The sequence below is a fragment of the Anopheles coustani genome, chromosome 2 (genome assembly GCF_943734705.1).
Source record: "Anopheles coustani chromosome 2, idAnoCousDA_361_x.2, whole genome shotgun sequence".
NCBI classification, from domain to species: Eukaryota; Metazoa; Arthropoda; class Insecta; order Diptera; family Culicidae; genus Anopheles; species Anopheles coustani.
The window spans coordinates 23129061-23144298 of record NC_071289.1 but is presented as its reverse complement, the minus strand read 5'-3'; the positions used below and the strand labels follow the sequence as shown (position 1 = coordinate 23144298).

General features: G+C 47.4%; 1 protein-coding gene across 1 annotated transcript; it reads left to right on the top strand.

The window, feature by feature from the left end:
• The first annotated feature begins 1244 nt into the window (after nt 1-1244).
• LOC131263381 (LIM domain-containing protein A) lies at nt 1245-11118 on the top strand. Its single transcript, XM_058265571.1, has 3 exons — nt 1245-1407; nt 7216-7356; nt 7518-11118. Exons 2-3 carry the CDS (start codon nt 7260-7262, stop codon nt 9884-9886), a joined length of 2466 nt encoding a protein of 821 aa, XP_058121554.1. The 5' UTR covers nt 1245-1407; nt 7216-7259; the 3' UTR covers nt 9887-11118.
• Nucleotides 11119-15238: the final 4120 nt, after the last annotated feature.

Here is a 15238-nt window from a genome sequence, read left to right as displayed (position 1 = left end):
TCTGCGAACGCGTGCGGTTCGACGGCGCGGATGCTTCCTGCCGTTGTGCCGGATTCGAACCCGGCTAGTCTTGTACTAACTCGCAACCGGAGCAGACGTGAAAAAGCGGCGCCAGCCTTCTCCGTCGGTCCTCGACAGTTCGAGATTGGAAGAAAATAGAGAGCAAACAGTTAACAAACGCTAAACGCAAACAAAACGGTGATCGCGTTCGTACGGAAGAAAATATTTTTCTAGTGAAATTACAGTGCATTACCCAACATAGTAGCCGACCCCAAATAACGTCGAAAGTTATTTCCCTACGGCATATAGAGGAGATACGATTTGAGTTGTTAACGTGAATTGTGAGAAGTGTTTGGCACTTTCGAATCAAAACCGTCCCGGTGGAACGCTTGGTGCACCATAGGTGCATCGCAAAAAAAAGCATCCTCTCGAGCGGGTGGTGGTGGTGAAGTGGTCTCGCCAGCTCCAATCTAGGAAGACCTTGGCTGCTAGCGCCGTAGGCTACAACGCCTACAGAGCGACGCATAACCGACCGTGACCGTGGGCCAGACCAGCCCGTTGTCCGTGGTCCGCGTGCGCCCAGACACAAGTGCATTCAACTGGCGGTGCAGTGCCGGAGTGTGTTAAAAAGAGAGAGAGGGAGCGCACAGAGAGCCGCTTTTTGGTGCAGCATCAAATACACAACGCTCGAGCGTGAAATAAAAAGATACAGCAAGCAGAAACCGTAATTTGTTGGCGCTCTATTTTGTGTTCGGCCAGAGATTCGGTGTGAAAAGTACGTATAGTTCGTGCGAAGTTCCGGATGCAACTGCATTTACTACAACATTGAAGTGTCGAATTTCTAACGCCTAGTGAAGGTGGCATCGGAATAGAAAATTATAATTGCCTTGTGAATATTAAATTGTAGTGCGGAATAAATTTCCGAGCGAAACGCGAGCGTAAGAGTCGCCACGTTTGAAGTGTGATCGTTGTTTCTGTGGTCCGTTGCGGAAAAGGTAGAGGAGGCAAGAAAACAGAAGTGGGTCATCAGAAGAAATCGGAAGCCGACGAGGCGCAACAAGTCTGAGGGGAATAATCGTGACGAGCAAGTGTGTGGCTCTGGGAAACGAAAGCCGCATCCACAAACACCAAGTTGTGCGTGAATTGTGAAGTGTATTGAATTTATAAGCCGTAAAAAAATTAAGGCTGTACGGTAAAGAAGTTTTTTACACAACAAACGCAAAAAAAAGGCCAAGTCACAAGGATTTACTCTACGCGGTGGAAAAGTGGACCATTCTGAAGAGTGGGCCTAAGAAAAGTGTAAACCGAACCACACACAAACACACACCTTGTCGCTGTCGATCGACGGTACGACGTTCAAAATCAGCCCCAACGGAAGTGCTGCTGCTCATCGTTCTGAGAAAAAGAGTGAGTTTTCACACAAATGATTTACAACGCTTTTTTTTCACACAATCACACAATCTCTTAACAAAGTGGGGTTTCTTGAGCTCGACTGTTCTTTGTAACCATTTTACACCGGGCTTTGATTGTGCTGAGTCAGAGTATGGTAATATTGCGGAAAACCGTTCCGCGCACGTCAGCGAAGTCAGCGAATGGGACAGTTGCATCAGATTCTCCGTATTACCTCACCTCCTCGTTGGGGCGGGATGAATCTGTTTGATCGTCCGGTTGGTAACGTCGTGTGTACCATTTCTACTGGCATAAAGAGAATCTTTGGACAAGCCTTGTGCGATAATGTTTATAGCCGGATTCGAAACGGATAGAGGGAATTCACACACGACAATTCGGTCCGAACTGCTTTGATCTGGTACGATCAGCTTTGCGTATCTCATGACCATCATTGTGCGATCAGGTAGTTGTGTGATGTCCTTGATGTGTTTCTAATAAAAAAATAATCGACTAGATCGTTGACCAGCCCGTACGTAACGGTGATAGGATTTCGATCGAGTGTGCGTACCGTTCGTGGTCCAGCTGATAACACACGGTTGACACACTGCCCTTTTGACATCACGGGGGATTTGCTTGGTGTGCGCCAGTCGGAAACCCGCGTGCGTCGCAACAAAGTACGAGGCCATTTGCATTTGGGGACGCGTGCTTCAAAGGTGGATGAAAATAGAGATTGTGTCATCGATGAACGCGTGTGCAGGCCACGTTCCTGATCCCGTCCCGCACCCGTGCAGCACCCGGGATGAACGATCGATCAGATGATCTTTCGTAGTGACTTTTTCGGATCAACTGCGACACACTCTTTGGGTGCCCTTTCGGAACATTCGAGACTTTTCGAGAACCGCTAGGATCCGCTTGGGGTGTTTATTGTAGGCCCGTGTAGGTGTTGGTAGTGGCTTATCAGTTGCGTAAGAAATGGTGCTCCACCATTCTCCGCGCCCGTACATCATCCGTATCCCGTTTCATTTTTATCTCTTTCGCTCGTTCCCTCGCCAGCATGCTGTTTCACTCGTACGCATTGGGATTGAGTTCATCCAATCCCGAACCGCGCGTGGTCGAGGCCGATGGCCGATGATGTGACAGATTTGAAAATGTTTTTTGTTTTCGCTCTCATACGGCAACGATTTGTTTACGACGACAACGCGATGGCGCGATGAACTGTGACCTCTTATCCCCATCCTCTCTGCCCAAACCCGCTTCGGTGTACGACTTGGTCGATCGATACACCCTTGCGCTTTGGCGTGCCATGGCCAACCGATAGAACCTTTCTATAAAGCACCTTATAGCACATTTTAGTTTCACACGTCAATAGTCCACTTACAATGTTGGCCTCGTTTCGCTCCGCCATCCGTGTTTGTTTGTGTTTCGTCGCTAGGCCATCGGCCATCCATTTGGAGGACACGTCCCGCGGTCCCTTGGCCCGTTCCCCAAAGCGCTCGATGGACGGAATAATTCTCACTTTCTCACGGACCCTTCTTGAGCTAATCGTGTACGATTGGCCAGAAGGGCCGACGGTGGCGATTGCGGATGATTTACTCACGCTCACTCGCCGCCGCCGCTCCCGGCACTCGAATCGAATTATCTTGTTATTGTCCGTGAAATGGTTGCCGTGTCGGTGTGGTGTGTTGGACATTCAGCGCCACCGCGGGCCAGAACGCCGTCTCTGACGTCATCTGCCACGCTCTTCGGTCAATGTACGCGGACGGTAGAACGTGGCCAGTGCTGCTGCCGATGATGACGATGGTTACGGTGATGATTGTTGTTGTTGTTCTCCCGTGCACACCGTGGTCGGTGGTTTGGTTTTTTTGCCCAATATTGTGAAACACCCAGCGATTCTTGGTGCGATTACACATCACCCCTCCAACCACCCCGATCCCGTCAGCCTCCACTCCGTGAGTCATGGTGCTGTGTGCGGTGGCAATTATGATTATTACATTTTCGCCACCAGGGGAAGTTCTAACCAAAATCCGATGCAACAAGGCGCCGGGAAGAGAAAAACCAAAGCACATTCGCCTCATTTCGTTTCTTTGACCCCGAAAAGTGAGGCAATTTTCGATTGATTTCATCATCAACAACCTTTTCGTGAGCGTAACGTTCTGGGCACGCACACACACACCACGTCTTTCCGTTTGTGGTTGGTTTTCCTTTTCGTTTGCTCCACACGTGTACCGATGCTTCAACATTTATCGCTGACGAAACCATTCTGCAACATTATGCCACACTTGCGTCGGACACGTTAGAACTTGTTCCTTCCTGTCCGAATATCTGAGGGGTGGTCGGACAATGTGCGGCTCATCCATTTTCCCACCATTAAGTGTTGTGGGTATTCCAATTGTTTGGGTGGGTTTTGTTTTATAAGGACATTGTTTACTTTTTCAAGCAGGAATGAAGCGAGCAGTGGAGATAAGAACATCATCAACTGGAGTGGTTTTGACAAAAAGAAAAAAAAAATAGTTAAAATTTTGTTTTTTTTTTTATTTGGGTTTCAAATGTGTTTGTTGCCTGTGATATAATCAATTGGCTTGTTGCAAACTCGATAAGCACCCGAAACGTAGGCAAACCATTTTCAACACATCATAACTGCGCTTGGGATGGAGAACCAAATTCGTAAGAAATAAAAAATACCAAACAAAACAAAAAGCGATGGTTGAAAAACGAGAAACGCGTTTCCACGCGCGATCAAGGTCGGTCAGCGACGCCATTTGCGCGAATCGGTACGAAAAATCCCTCCGATCCTACCCGGCGGCTGTCAGATGTGTTTTGCACACACAAGCGCACCCAATGTAGAGGAGCGGAGGAAAAAAAGATGGAGGAAAACAAACTACTCGCGAATGAACCATGAACTACGTGAAGGCAGAGTGCGGGGCCATCGGGCTCTGGCGGTGGTGGTTCGAATCGAAGGTGGTTTACCTCGTGCGCGGTCGTGCAAGCCAAAACAAGCTTCCCCCACACCATCGATGGGGGAAGGGAGGTGTGTGGATGGTGGGGGTGAATGCGTGGAATAATAAATTAACACGCCGCCCTCTCTTTCGTTCGCTAGAGGATGGATCCATCTCCAAACACGATCCTCTCGCGATCGAGATCAGGCGCCCGCATCTTCTTCCGTCGTTCGATCTCGCTAATCGCTGGGAAACATCATCATCGTCATCATCATCATCATCATCCGCTTGTGGCGCGAGGAAGAGGGCAACGAAACGCCATTCGGCAATATTTAGTGCACGTGCGCGATCAGAATGACGTAATTTTGACGTTTCTGCGAAGCGATACGCAAATGGGGAGCGCTTGTACCTGTTTTGGGGTTGTTTGGAATTTTCGGGTACAGCTTCTGCACGACAGGTTCAACAGGTTTGGCAGGGGATGATGGAATTTTTGCGAGAACATTCCATCTGTGGTGGTCAATCGTCGAAAGACCGGGTGATATCAGATCAGATGAACACCGTTCGACGTGGAATCGAATGCAACCCTTGGCATTCAAATTTCAGTTTGTTTTTACACATATTTCATACTGTTCCAGTGTGCCATTTGCTTAACTTAATGTTGCATTTGTTTTCGTTCCTTTCGGTTCGGTATTCTATTGAAGAGATTTTTAAAAGATGGCGTCTTCATTAAATAAAATGCAAGATAACCACGCTACTAAACTTGAAGGAACATGGAAGACGCTTGACATTCCTGTGGTGTTTGATTTTGATGATTCGCGCGTCCAGTATTAACTGGCTGAAAGTTGAAGGTGACTCATTGGGAAAATCGTCTCGAGAAGATAGAAAATCAAAGAGATATGGCAAACATCAGGTGAAAGCTTCCGTTTACCTTCCGGAGTACTTCAGCTGAAAAATGTATTACCAGTGCGGTTGACCAGTGAGTCACCACCTATCACCTCCATGAGAATGTTTGCTATATCAAACGTTTACATTATTGATATTGATATGTAGCATTTGTACCACAAATGCATCACACAATCAACCAAATTAAGTCATGAAAGCAAGAGGGTTGGCAGTAAGTCGCAGTACGGCGATCTGGATCAACAAAATTCTGTAATGGCGACGCAAAAGCAAGGTGGTAAATATTGTTATTATTCGTTCCGATTTAAGGAAATTCCTCGCTACGCAGCAACGTTCTGTTGCGCAATAAGCTTCCGTTCGGAAAGCATGTTGATATGCGTATTAAAAATGGTTTCGAATAACTTAGTTGAGGAGCTGGATTCTCGGTAACAGTTATAAAAGGAATTGTTGAAAAAGGGAAAGTTTTTCCTTGAAAATTCAAGAACCGATGCGGGAACATGGCGCTATGGCATTATCCTGTAGCTTTGCGTATTTTTTTTTTCTGGCCTCCCCAACCATCTGCCCCTTCCACTACAAACGCAATTTGTCATCGAAAGATATACGCCGATTGCGATAAGAACCAAACTATGAACACCCCTTCCAAAGGGGGCGGGGGCAAGTGGTACCGTTAGACGTTAGAAAGGGAGCAAGGCCGCGAAGTAAAATAGTAGCAGAAGAAGGAAAAAGTCAAGAAACCGGCCTGCTCCCGGACTCTGACTGATAAGCGCGAGCGCGATTGCGACGACGACATTTGATTCATGAAAATTGTTTGCGCGAGCCTCCAAGAATGGCAACAACTGACGCGAAGAAGCGTCACGGCCGTGGCGTGTTATGGATTTGTTGCGTCACGTTTCCTGTTGTGCCGGAGTTAGACAAAAATGAAAAAATCGTGGCAAAGGGGGGGGAGGAAAAAACACCACGCGTCGTAGAAGAATTATCATGCGCGCCATTCTGGTTGTTTATGCGAGGGTGGGCAGCGTTGCGTAATGCGACGAGACGTCTGATAAGTTAGCGCGGATGGAAAGTGGGGAGTGGTCTGATTAGGAAAAACAAAGGCTTCATTCGGTAGAAACTTATTCAGTGATATAAACACAGAAGCAGTGCTAATTTTAGCAAAGGTTGGGATATTTCCTCCATTTGATTTTTTCTCTTGAATGTGTGTCGCTTTCATTTACAATTATATATTTTATGATGCCCTTTTAAATAGCAGAGCCTTATCAATTTGCAACATCTTTTGCTATTGAAAAATATATGTAAGACATCGTAAACAACATCAAAACAATCTCTCCAAAGAGAAGCGATCTGAATTCTTTTGCGTATTACACCTTCGCGTTAGAAATGCATTGGGGCGATGGAAAACCACCCGGTAAGAACGTAAACGGCACGTTTACGAGGGAGGAAGAAAAAAGCAAGCAAAACGTGTTCACAACAATCCCGGGGGGGAAAAAAAGCCGATAGCACAACACGAGCATCGCATTCACCTGATGGCGATGATGCCGATGATGACGATGGCGGTTTAGAGTTGTTGTTTCTCGTGGCGCATTCCAGCGCTCGTTCGATCATAACAACTATTGTCACATGTTGCGTTCACGTGCCGGCCCATCGTTGTGAATAAACGAGTTTCTCTAGAGAGAGAGAGAGACCTTCACGATGGGCTGAGCTGTTTATTTGTTTGCCCGCGAACGAAGTCGAGAAGAACAGGTTGCTGTTGACGTTGTTGTTGCTTGTAAATATTATTTATTGAGTGTGTGTTCTTTTGAGGATCACTCAACTCACTTTCGCAAACGTGATCGGTGGGGTGAAGTGTGTCAATAAATTATTGAAGGTGAACCAGGGTCTAATTTAATTCAAGTACTTCAATTGATGTATTTAGTATTAATTACATTTAATAATGTTAATCATGTTACTGATGTTTCTCTCTTTCTTTCTGTCTTTTCTACGTCCTCCACAGATGCACTAGTGCAGCTAGATTCACCCGTCCCGAGCAATTCTAGTATGATGGTGGCGGATTTCGTAACGCGACAGCAAAACGGTTCGCCGCTGAACGGGGAAATACCCGGCCAGAACCACAACTCTAACTCCAACATGCCTGGTAAGTGTTTTTATCATTTCGTTTTGTGGGTCTTTTATGTTGTTTGTTTACAAAAAGCACCAGGCGCCTCCATTCAACCACGTGTTCGAAATGTTTTGCTCCCATGTTTGACCGTTTTGTGTTTGTTTTCTCTTTCTTTCTCTCTGTGTCCCTCTCTCTAGCCCACAGTGCCTTACTGATGAGCAACAACAGCAGCAACAGCAACAGCTCGGGCCGCGCCAGCCCGCACACGTCGTCGGAGTCGGAGTTCCCGCAGAACGGCTACGAGCTGGCGGCGCACCTGAAGCGCAAGGAGCTGTTCTCGCAGCGCAAGCAGCGCGAGTTCATCCCGGACAACAAGAAGGACGACAGCTACTGGGACCGGCGGCGGCGCAACAACGAGGCGGCGAAGCGGTCGCGCGAGAAGCGCCGCTTCAACGACATGGTGCTCGAGCAGCGCGTCGTCGAGCTGACGAAGGAGAACCACGTGCTGAAGGCGCAGCTGGACGCGATCAAGAGCAAGTACAACATCTGCGGCGAGAACCTGGTCAGCGTCGACCAGATCATGGCCACGCTGCCGACCAACGAGCAGGTGCTCAGCTCGACCAAGCGCGTCAAGCTGGCCAACGGCAGTGCGGCGGCCGGTTCCGGCGGTCGGACCACGTCCCCGAGCGGATCCACGATCGGGTACCCGCACTCGCGCAGTCCCTCCCGCCAGTCACCGTCGCGCTCGAACGGTCGCGCTTCGTCCCCGCACAGTCCGCCACAGGTGGCCACCAGTTCCACCCCGGCCGGCAGCCTCGGTTCGCACCTCCAGCAGTCGCTGCTAGCGGTGGTGCAGGCAAACGGGGCGGGTTCCGGTGCGGGAAGCGCTCCGTCCTCGCAACAGGCTCCGGTTATCCACGCGAACCCGAACGTAGAGTCACCACCACCGGCCGCGACCGCCAGCGCCCTCATCCAGCACGGTGCGATCCAGCACACGAACGGCACGGCAGGCTCGGGAGCGAACGCTCCGGGCACAACAACTTACCTTTCGCCAATGCACATCTACCGCAATGGCACGATCATCGAGTACGAGCGAGTGCTGGGCGAGAAGGGGTCCCTCCATGCCGAGCAGGGTAGCGGCCGTAGTCCGATCCGGCATGAGCTGAACGAACGCAACGGAGACGACAACCATCACCTGCAGCAGCTGCAACAGCATCAGCAGCAGCAGCAGCATCATCATCAGCATCAGCAGCAACAGCAGCAGCATCATCACTACAGCCATCATCCGCGGGAGGTTATCCGGGAGTCCGTGATCGACCACCATGCGCACCACCCTCAGCATCATCAGCATCTTCAGCAGCAGCAGCAACAGCAACAGCAGCAACACCATCCTTACCATCACCATCGAGTGTTGGTTTCGGCGAACGGTGATGAGCTCGACCGTGACGAGCGTTCGCCATCGCCGGGTCCGCAGCACGCAATGGTGGCCTCGTCGGCGGCTCCACGCTTCGGCTCCCCTACCACCACCACCAGCCCCAGCACGGTTTCGGCCGTCTCCTCGCCCGGCACTCCACCCTCGTCCGGGCTGGGAACGAGCATCTCCAGCACGAGCCCGTCGCGGTCGCCTCCGGCGCATCCTTTGGCGGCCCACTCGCACCCGCACCACTACTCTCCGCACCATCACCCGCATCACCACCACCCACACGCCCACCCGCTGCATCACCTTGCGCCCCATCCGCACTTCGTCGTCGGCGCGAGCTCCCCCTACGCGCCGAGCTCCTCGACGGCGCTCCCAGCCGCGGCCGGTGCCCAGCTTCCGTACCCACTCACGACGGCAGCGGCAGCCGTGGCGGCCTACGCAAGCAGCACGGCGGGTGGTGCGGCTGGACTGTACTCCGTGTCACCGCCACGCTCCACAACCGAGCTGGCCAGCGCTTTGTTGACGGCGAACGTGCTCAACCTGAGCCGCCGGGCACCATCCCCGATGTATGATGGGCCGGCCAGCAGCAGCGCGAGTACCAGCGCCGCCAGCCCGCCGCAAGCACCGTCGGTGGCGAGCACCGGCAGCACATCGGGTGGCGAGGACGAGCCGGACGTGCGCGATCATCGCGATCTGCACGAGCACGTCAACGGCAACAGCAGCCTGCTGCCGGTGAAGCTGCGCCACAAGACGCACCTGGGCGACAAGGACGCGGCGACGGCCCTGCTGGCGCTGCAGAACATCAAGCAGGAACCGGTGGCGCTCCGGTCGAGCTCGCCCGCCTGGGACGACGGTGACGGTGGGTCGTCCGACGAGCGCGACTCCGGCATCTCCACCAACGAGTGGCCGACCAAGGCCGAGCAGAAGATGATGGTGCCCCTGCCGACGTCACCGCCGGCCGCCGGCAATGGCCCCCCCGGCAAGATCACCTCCATCCCGGCGTCGGTCGTCATCAGCAAGAAGGCGGAGGAAAACATCCACCTGCAGTCGAAGCTGGCCCGGCTCGAGTCGGAGGTGGCCACGATCAAGAACATGATCTCGAACACCGCCGGCAGCGGGTTCGGCGTGACCGCGGCCGCCCAGTAGTGTGGCCCGGCTCTCGGCCTCGGTTCCTAGTTCCTGATAGCTGAAGCACACGAAGCAGGGAAACGAATCGATGCAGGCATCCATAGTAGGCCGTACACGAGCACAGGCGGCAAGCATTCCTTAACTCAAGTCTCCCTCAAGGGAAAGGGGTCCCCCCCCGCGGGCTATAGCGTCCCCCCATTTATGTTAGTGGGTTAGTCGATCCGGGTGGAATTTCTCGATCTCACGATCTCGCAAGACGGCACGGGCACGGTGTATTTTTTTCTTGTTCGCACGCGCACGCAAGGCGATGGCATGGAAGAGAAGGCGAGCGTATCGGGCCTTGGGAGAAAGTTGCGACAACATTTTATGTGTGTTGTTCACTCTTTTTTCTTTCCTTCTTTCTTCGCGCCCTGCGGGAGAAAGGCGTATCGTTCGGGGCAGTTCCTCCACACGTGTGTGTGTGTGTGTTTGTTCGAAGAGAAAGCCCGCCGTTGAAACGCTTCGCCACTTATTTCTTGCCGTCTTTTGATCTTTCCCTCGCTTCGTGTGCTTTCTTTACCTTCCCAGGTGTGTGAGCCGTCCAAACGATGGTGTGTAGATGGCTTTGAGCTTGCGTCAAGTGAAATGGTTTCGGCTTGTTTCTTCCAACCAAGCGCAGTCCTTTTTTTTATTATCTTACTTTCTCGGCTAGCAAGTGAATCACTTGTGGCCAGAAGAAAGCGCCCGGAGAAAGAGATGCAAATGTTTTATGAAGAGGCAGAGGGAAGAAAGGAGGGTGGTAAAGGAACACGATCACTGGATGATCTGCAGATGAACGTTTACCCCTTTTTTCTCTTTCTTGCTAAACTAGCTGTTAGGCACGCATAATATGTGTTTGTAGAAAAACCAATCAAAATCGCTGGAAGCTTATTACGGTGAAGGGAAGGGTAAATATATTCCCTTTGCATTTTTCACCGAATAACTATCGGCACCACGCGCCGCAGCGAAGCGATGCCGGTCCCGCGTGACGGCAGAATATGCATAGGTGGTAAGTTTCTTTTTTTTTTAAATACAAAAACAAAGGTGTTAAACACTGAAGCAGAACTGTAAATGTGAAAACCGAACTACATCAAAACATATTTATACATCGATCAGAATAGGTATTAGAGGAGCAGAAGTCGAAGAAGAATAAGAAGACGGAAAGGCTACAAAACAATGCTAGCAAAATTGCAGAATTCGTTTTTTCTTCGTATATTATAAACTCTAAACGACGGCAGCGACATGCAAAAGTGTGCAGTCGTAATAGAAACTGTAAAAAGGAAATGAGGAATCACACATATACGCAGACCCATGGATTGTGGTTCGCTTAAATGAATTAGGGAGATACAAACGAAAACATAAACATAAAAAACAATACAGAATACTGGTTAAACAAGGGAATCAAATGCGCGGAAGGGTAGAGTACCGAAACCGTGGCACTCTTCACGATGTGCACATATGTAAGATACTGTAGAGTGGAGTGAAGTGACATGAGTTTTATCTTCAGGGAAGATTATCCTAGAGTGTAGTGCGACGGAGAAAAACTATAGCTGTAAGTGAAAAAAAAACATTACTCGTAACTGTACGCATATTAATCAATATATCAAAAGAGTCTATGGATTAGGAAGAAAACAAACTCGATGGATTCGAAAGGATCGGATGGAGGGAGATGCCTCGTTCTTTACTGCATTTTGCATTGAGGGCGAACCAATTTTGAGGTAATATTAAACTGAACATATTTTTTATCAAATATTTCTTATTACACTAAAACAACCCCTAAACGACAGCGTTGAGGGGATGTAAAAAGAAATTAGGATAAGTGAACAGTAAAATAAGATAAAATTTATGTAAATGTCTACAAATGGAAAAAAAGGATCATAAATTGAACCGGAGGAGCAAACTTTTTCGGAAATGTGATATCGTAGGTTTGGAACTATTTTATACACTCGTACGTACTACACATAAAACAAACAAACAAAAACACAGAACACATACAAAATGTGTAAGATAAAAAATGAACCCCCCAGGGACAAGGTGATGATGATCGTGATCCTGCAGCTTTATCCCAGGCTCAATGGAAAACCTCAATTTTTCGGGGGTTTTACTCGTATTTTAATTGCTTTTACAACTGACTATTATTCCCAATGAGACGATTCTTTGCCGACGAATGTGCGTTGGCGAATGAAACGCACGTTTCCGTGTTATTTTTGTTTGGTTTTTACATTTACTTTTCGCTAGTTTGTTTTTTTTTGCTTCTTCTTACTATTACCGAACGCAAATGATTATTAGTATAACCAACCTGATTATTTGATCGATATTTAAGTTTTCTATTAAAAGCAGCGCGTTTCACCACGTGAAAACGAGTACGTCATTGGTTAATTGCTACAGTTAACGATACATCCTAGTTGGTGACCGATTCCTGTTACCAACAGCAAGTGTTGAGTAACGTGCAGTTCTCGTTTTTTTTTTATAAAAATATATCTACGTAAGAGTTTACGGTAAATCAGCAGCGCTCCTTTACCTATATAAGTGTCTGCGATGCTGACGAAGGATAGTCCCTTTTTTATTTATTATATTTTTATACAAAACAAATCATGAAACATGAGAATAAAAATGAAAAGATGCAAACAAAACTAAACAACGTTTTACCTTTCTTTCTGACTCAATCCCAACGCATCCAAGGACTTCTGGTGAGAAAAATATTCAACTGAAACTTTTTAGAAAACATACTGCACATTTAAAGACAAACATAAGAGAAATGAAATTTCTACAGGCAAACAACGAGCGAAAAGCGGGTAAAAAAGTCTTTCAATCGGTTGGAATGTGCGAAGCATAAAGGTGGCCTTATCTTATGTTGTGTCATTTTCAAGTTTATCGAAAGTTTTGTTACTGTTCCAGTCGCTGTTCAGATTTATTTCTGAGACACACGTTTGTTCCATGGTTCTTCCCGTGGTACGCATTGCTACATTTCTTGTATTTTTTTGCTCCCGATATTGTTAACGCCCTTAGCCATCGTAGTTATATCACTCTCGGATGGTGTCCTATGTAGCGCCCACACTTGAAAACCAGCGAAACATAATCATCTTGTATGCAAGAGGTAACGCGTAAAAGTTGAAACTTCGGATGCTGAACAAAATATTTTATTTACGTTAACCTTACGTCTTACACATAGAATGTATGGAAGGGAAAAGTAAAACAGGAACAATAATATCGGTGCGATATCACGGGATATTGAAAAACACTCAAATGAAATAGACATACGATGTTCTTATATAACAAATGTTTACTGTATAATTTGTATCAAATTTACGTATGAAATACACTCACTTTACTAAAAATATGAAATACGATCTTTTCAATTTTCATTTCCTTTATCACAAGGTGGAATATCTTCAAGTTGCTGTTATATTTATAAATAGGATCGCTTTTTACATTTGCACTCATAAGGCTGAGGATGATGGAAATACTTAATTTATTATATTCGCACAGCGACTTCGTATATATAGTAAAATCGACAGTTGGTAAAAAATTATGTAGTACCGTTTTCCTCAAAATAATGAAGCCCATTTGGTTTCAAAGAATGCATAGTTCTTTTCCAGACAATGTGATTTTATGTTCTTTTTCCAATTCCACAATTTACAATATTTGATAACATATGTTATGTAACACTTGATAAAAATCGTTTGAAATTTTTTTCTACATTTTGTACACGACTTCCATTTGCGGCAAGGACGTGTGCCAATTGGTCGAACAACACCTTGCATTGTGATACTACCTACACTCACTGGACACTCTGCATTCAGCAGATCACGTTGCATCGTCATCGGTGGTCACATTGCACGGAAGGTGATGCGCGTGGCGTGTCGTCACTCCGGAACCCGTTGCTCGCGAAATCGGCGAACGTGCGTTCTGGCGGCCGCTGTGCCACTTACGCGATCGCCTGATGTTGATAAGAGGCACGAGAAATCCCGCGGCGAAGGCTTTCTTTTTCCACCAGCCCACGGTTTTATAGCTGTTCGTTTGTGTTCTTTTTTCTTAAATCACTCTGGTGACAGTGAATGCGCTATGAGTAATTGCCATTTGATGAAATTGTCTCAATAATAATGGGCAGAAAAAATCTGCCACAATAACATAAATTTGTACCAAGTAAGATTATGTATTAAATTGCAACATTTTAAATGGTTATCCACTAGTACCTGCTTGTTGGGTAACCGTCATAATGGAAAATGTATTTATGCTGTGTGAATCTGCATAAAATATCATGTTCGGCTCTATGTTATTCACCCCATCGGCAAACGAGAATGGCAACGGAAGTGAATTTGCCAGCGCAAAGTTCAACAAAAAACCAGGTAATACGTTTAACTGCCCCGTCGATACAGGAATAGCTAACGTGCGAAGTCGTTCCTCCCTTTTCCGAGCCCGAGATGGTTCTGGCGATGGCGAAACGGTCACTCGACCGTGAAGTGATGGCGTAACCGACTTGAGAGGCTTTAACCGAGGGCACCTTCCAGCACAACAGTGGAGCTATGGTGCCCGAAAGACCTTGCTCGGTGCCGTTGACCTATTTTACTCCCTCCCCGTTTTATGCTGCCTGATTGTTAGGCTAACTAACCGACACACTGAGGGTGGTACTGGAATGTCGGAACGGAAGCAAACGTACCATTCTCCTTTATTTTTGCAGACTATGCTACTTTCAAAACCATGGTGAAAGTGTTCATTTGATTCAAAATTGATTAAACAATTCAAGATATGCTAAACCCTATGAGCATTATTAATTTTTATAGAGTGATTTAAATTTTAAATTTTCCTTAACCCTTATTTCAAAGTATTTGAGAATGTAGTCAATTATTTAATCACTCTTTTTCTGCGATATTCAACATCTAACAGACACCCGATCGCATACGTTCCGCTGTTATTATCATTATGCTAGCCCACCCGCCTTCGTTCCATCGATTGCAACCGAACGGAGGTTAGCATTAGTTGTGCAACAGCGACTAATAACCCCTAGCTTTAGCGAATTGTCGAGCCACGTGAGCCACGAGGGAGTTCAATTTACACGTGAGTAATGGTTAGCCTATGTACTAAGTGTACTTTCCGGGTCATACAGCTTCTAGTTCAAGCAGTATCACATCAAAAGCCTTTGTTTTTTTTCTCTAGTGTTAGTTATGTTTTTCAGTTTCTTCATGAAAGAAATGAGTCAAAATTGGTTGACTATGGATTAATATCAAATTAATTAAATACATTATAGGATAGATGTTTGCAAACGGTAGGACACACGCAATGCAATGTACAATGAACGAAACGAAACGAAACGAAAAATGCCAAACCGAACGAAAAATGCCAAACTTTACC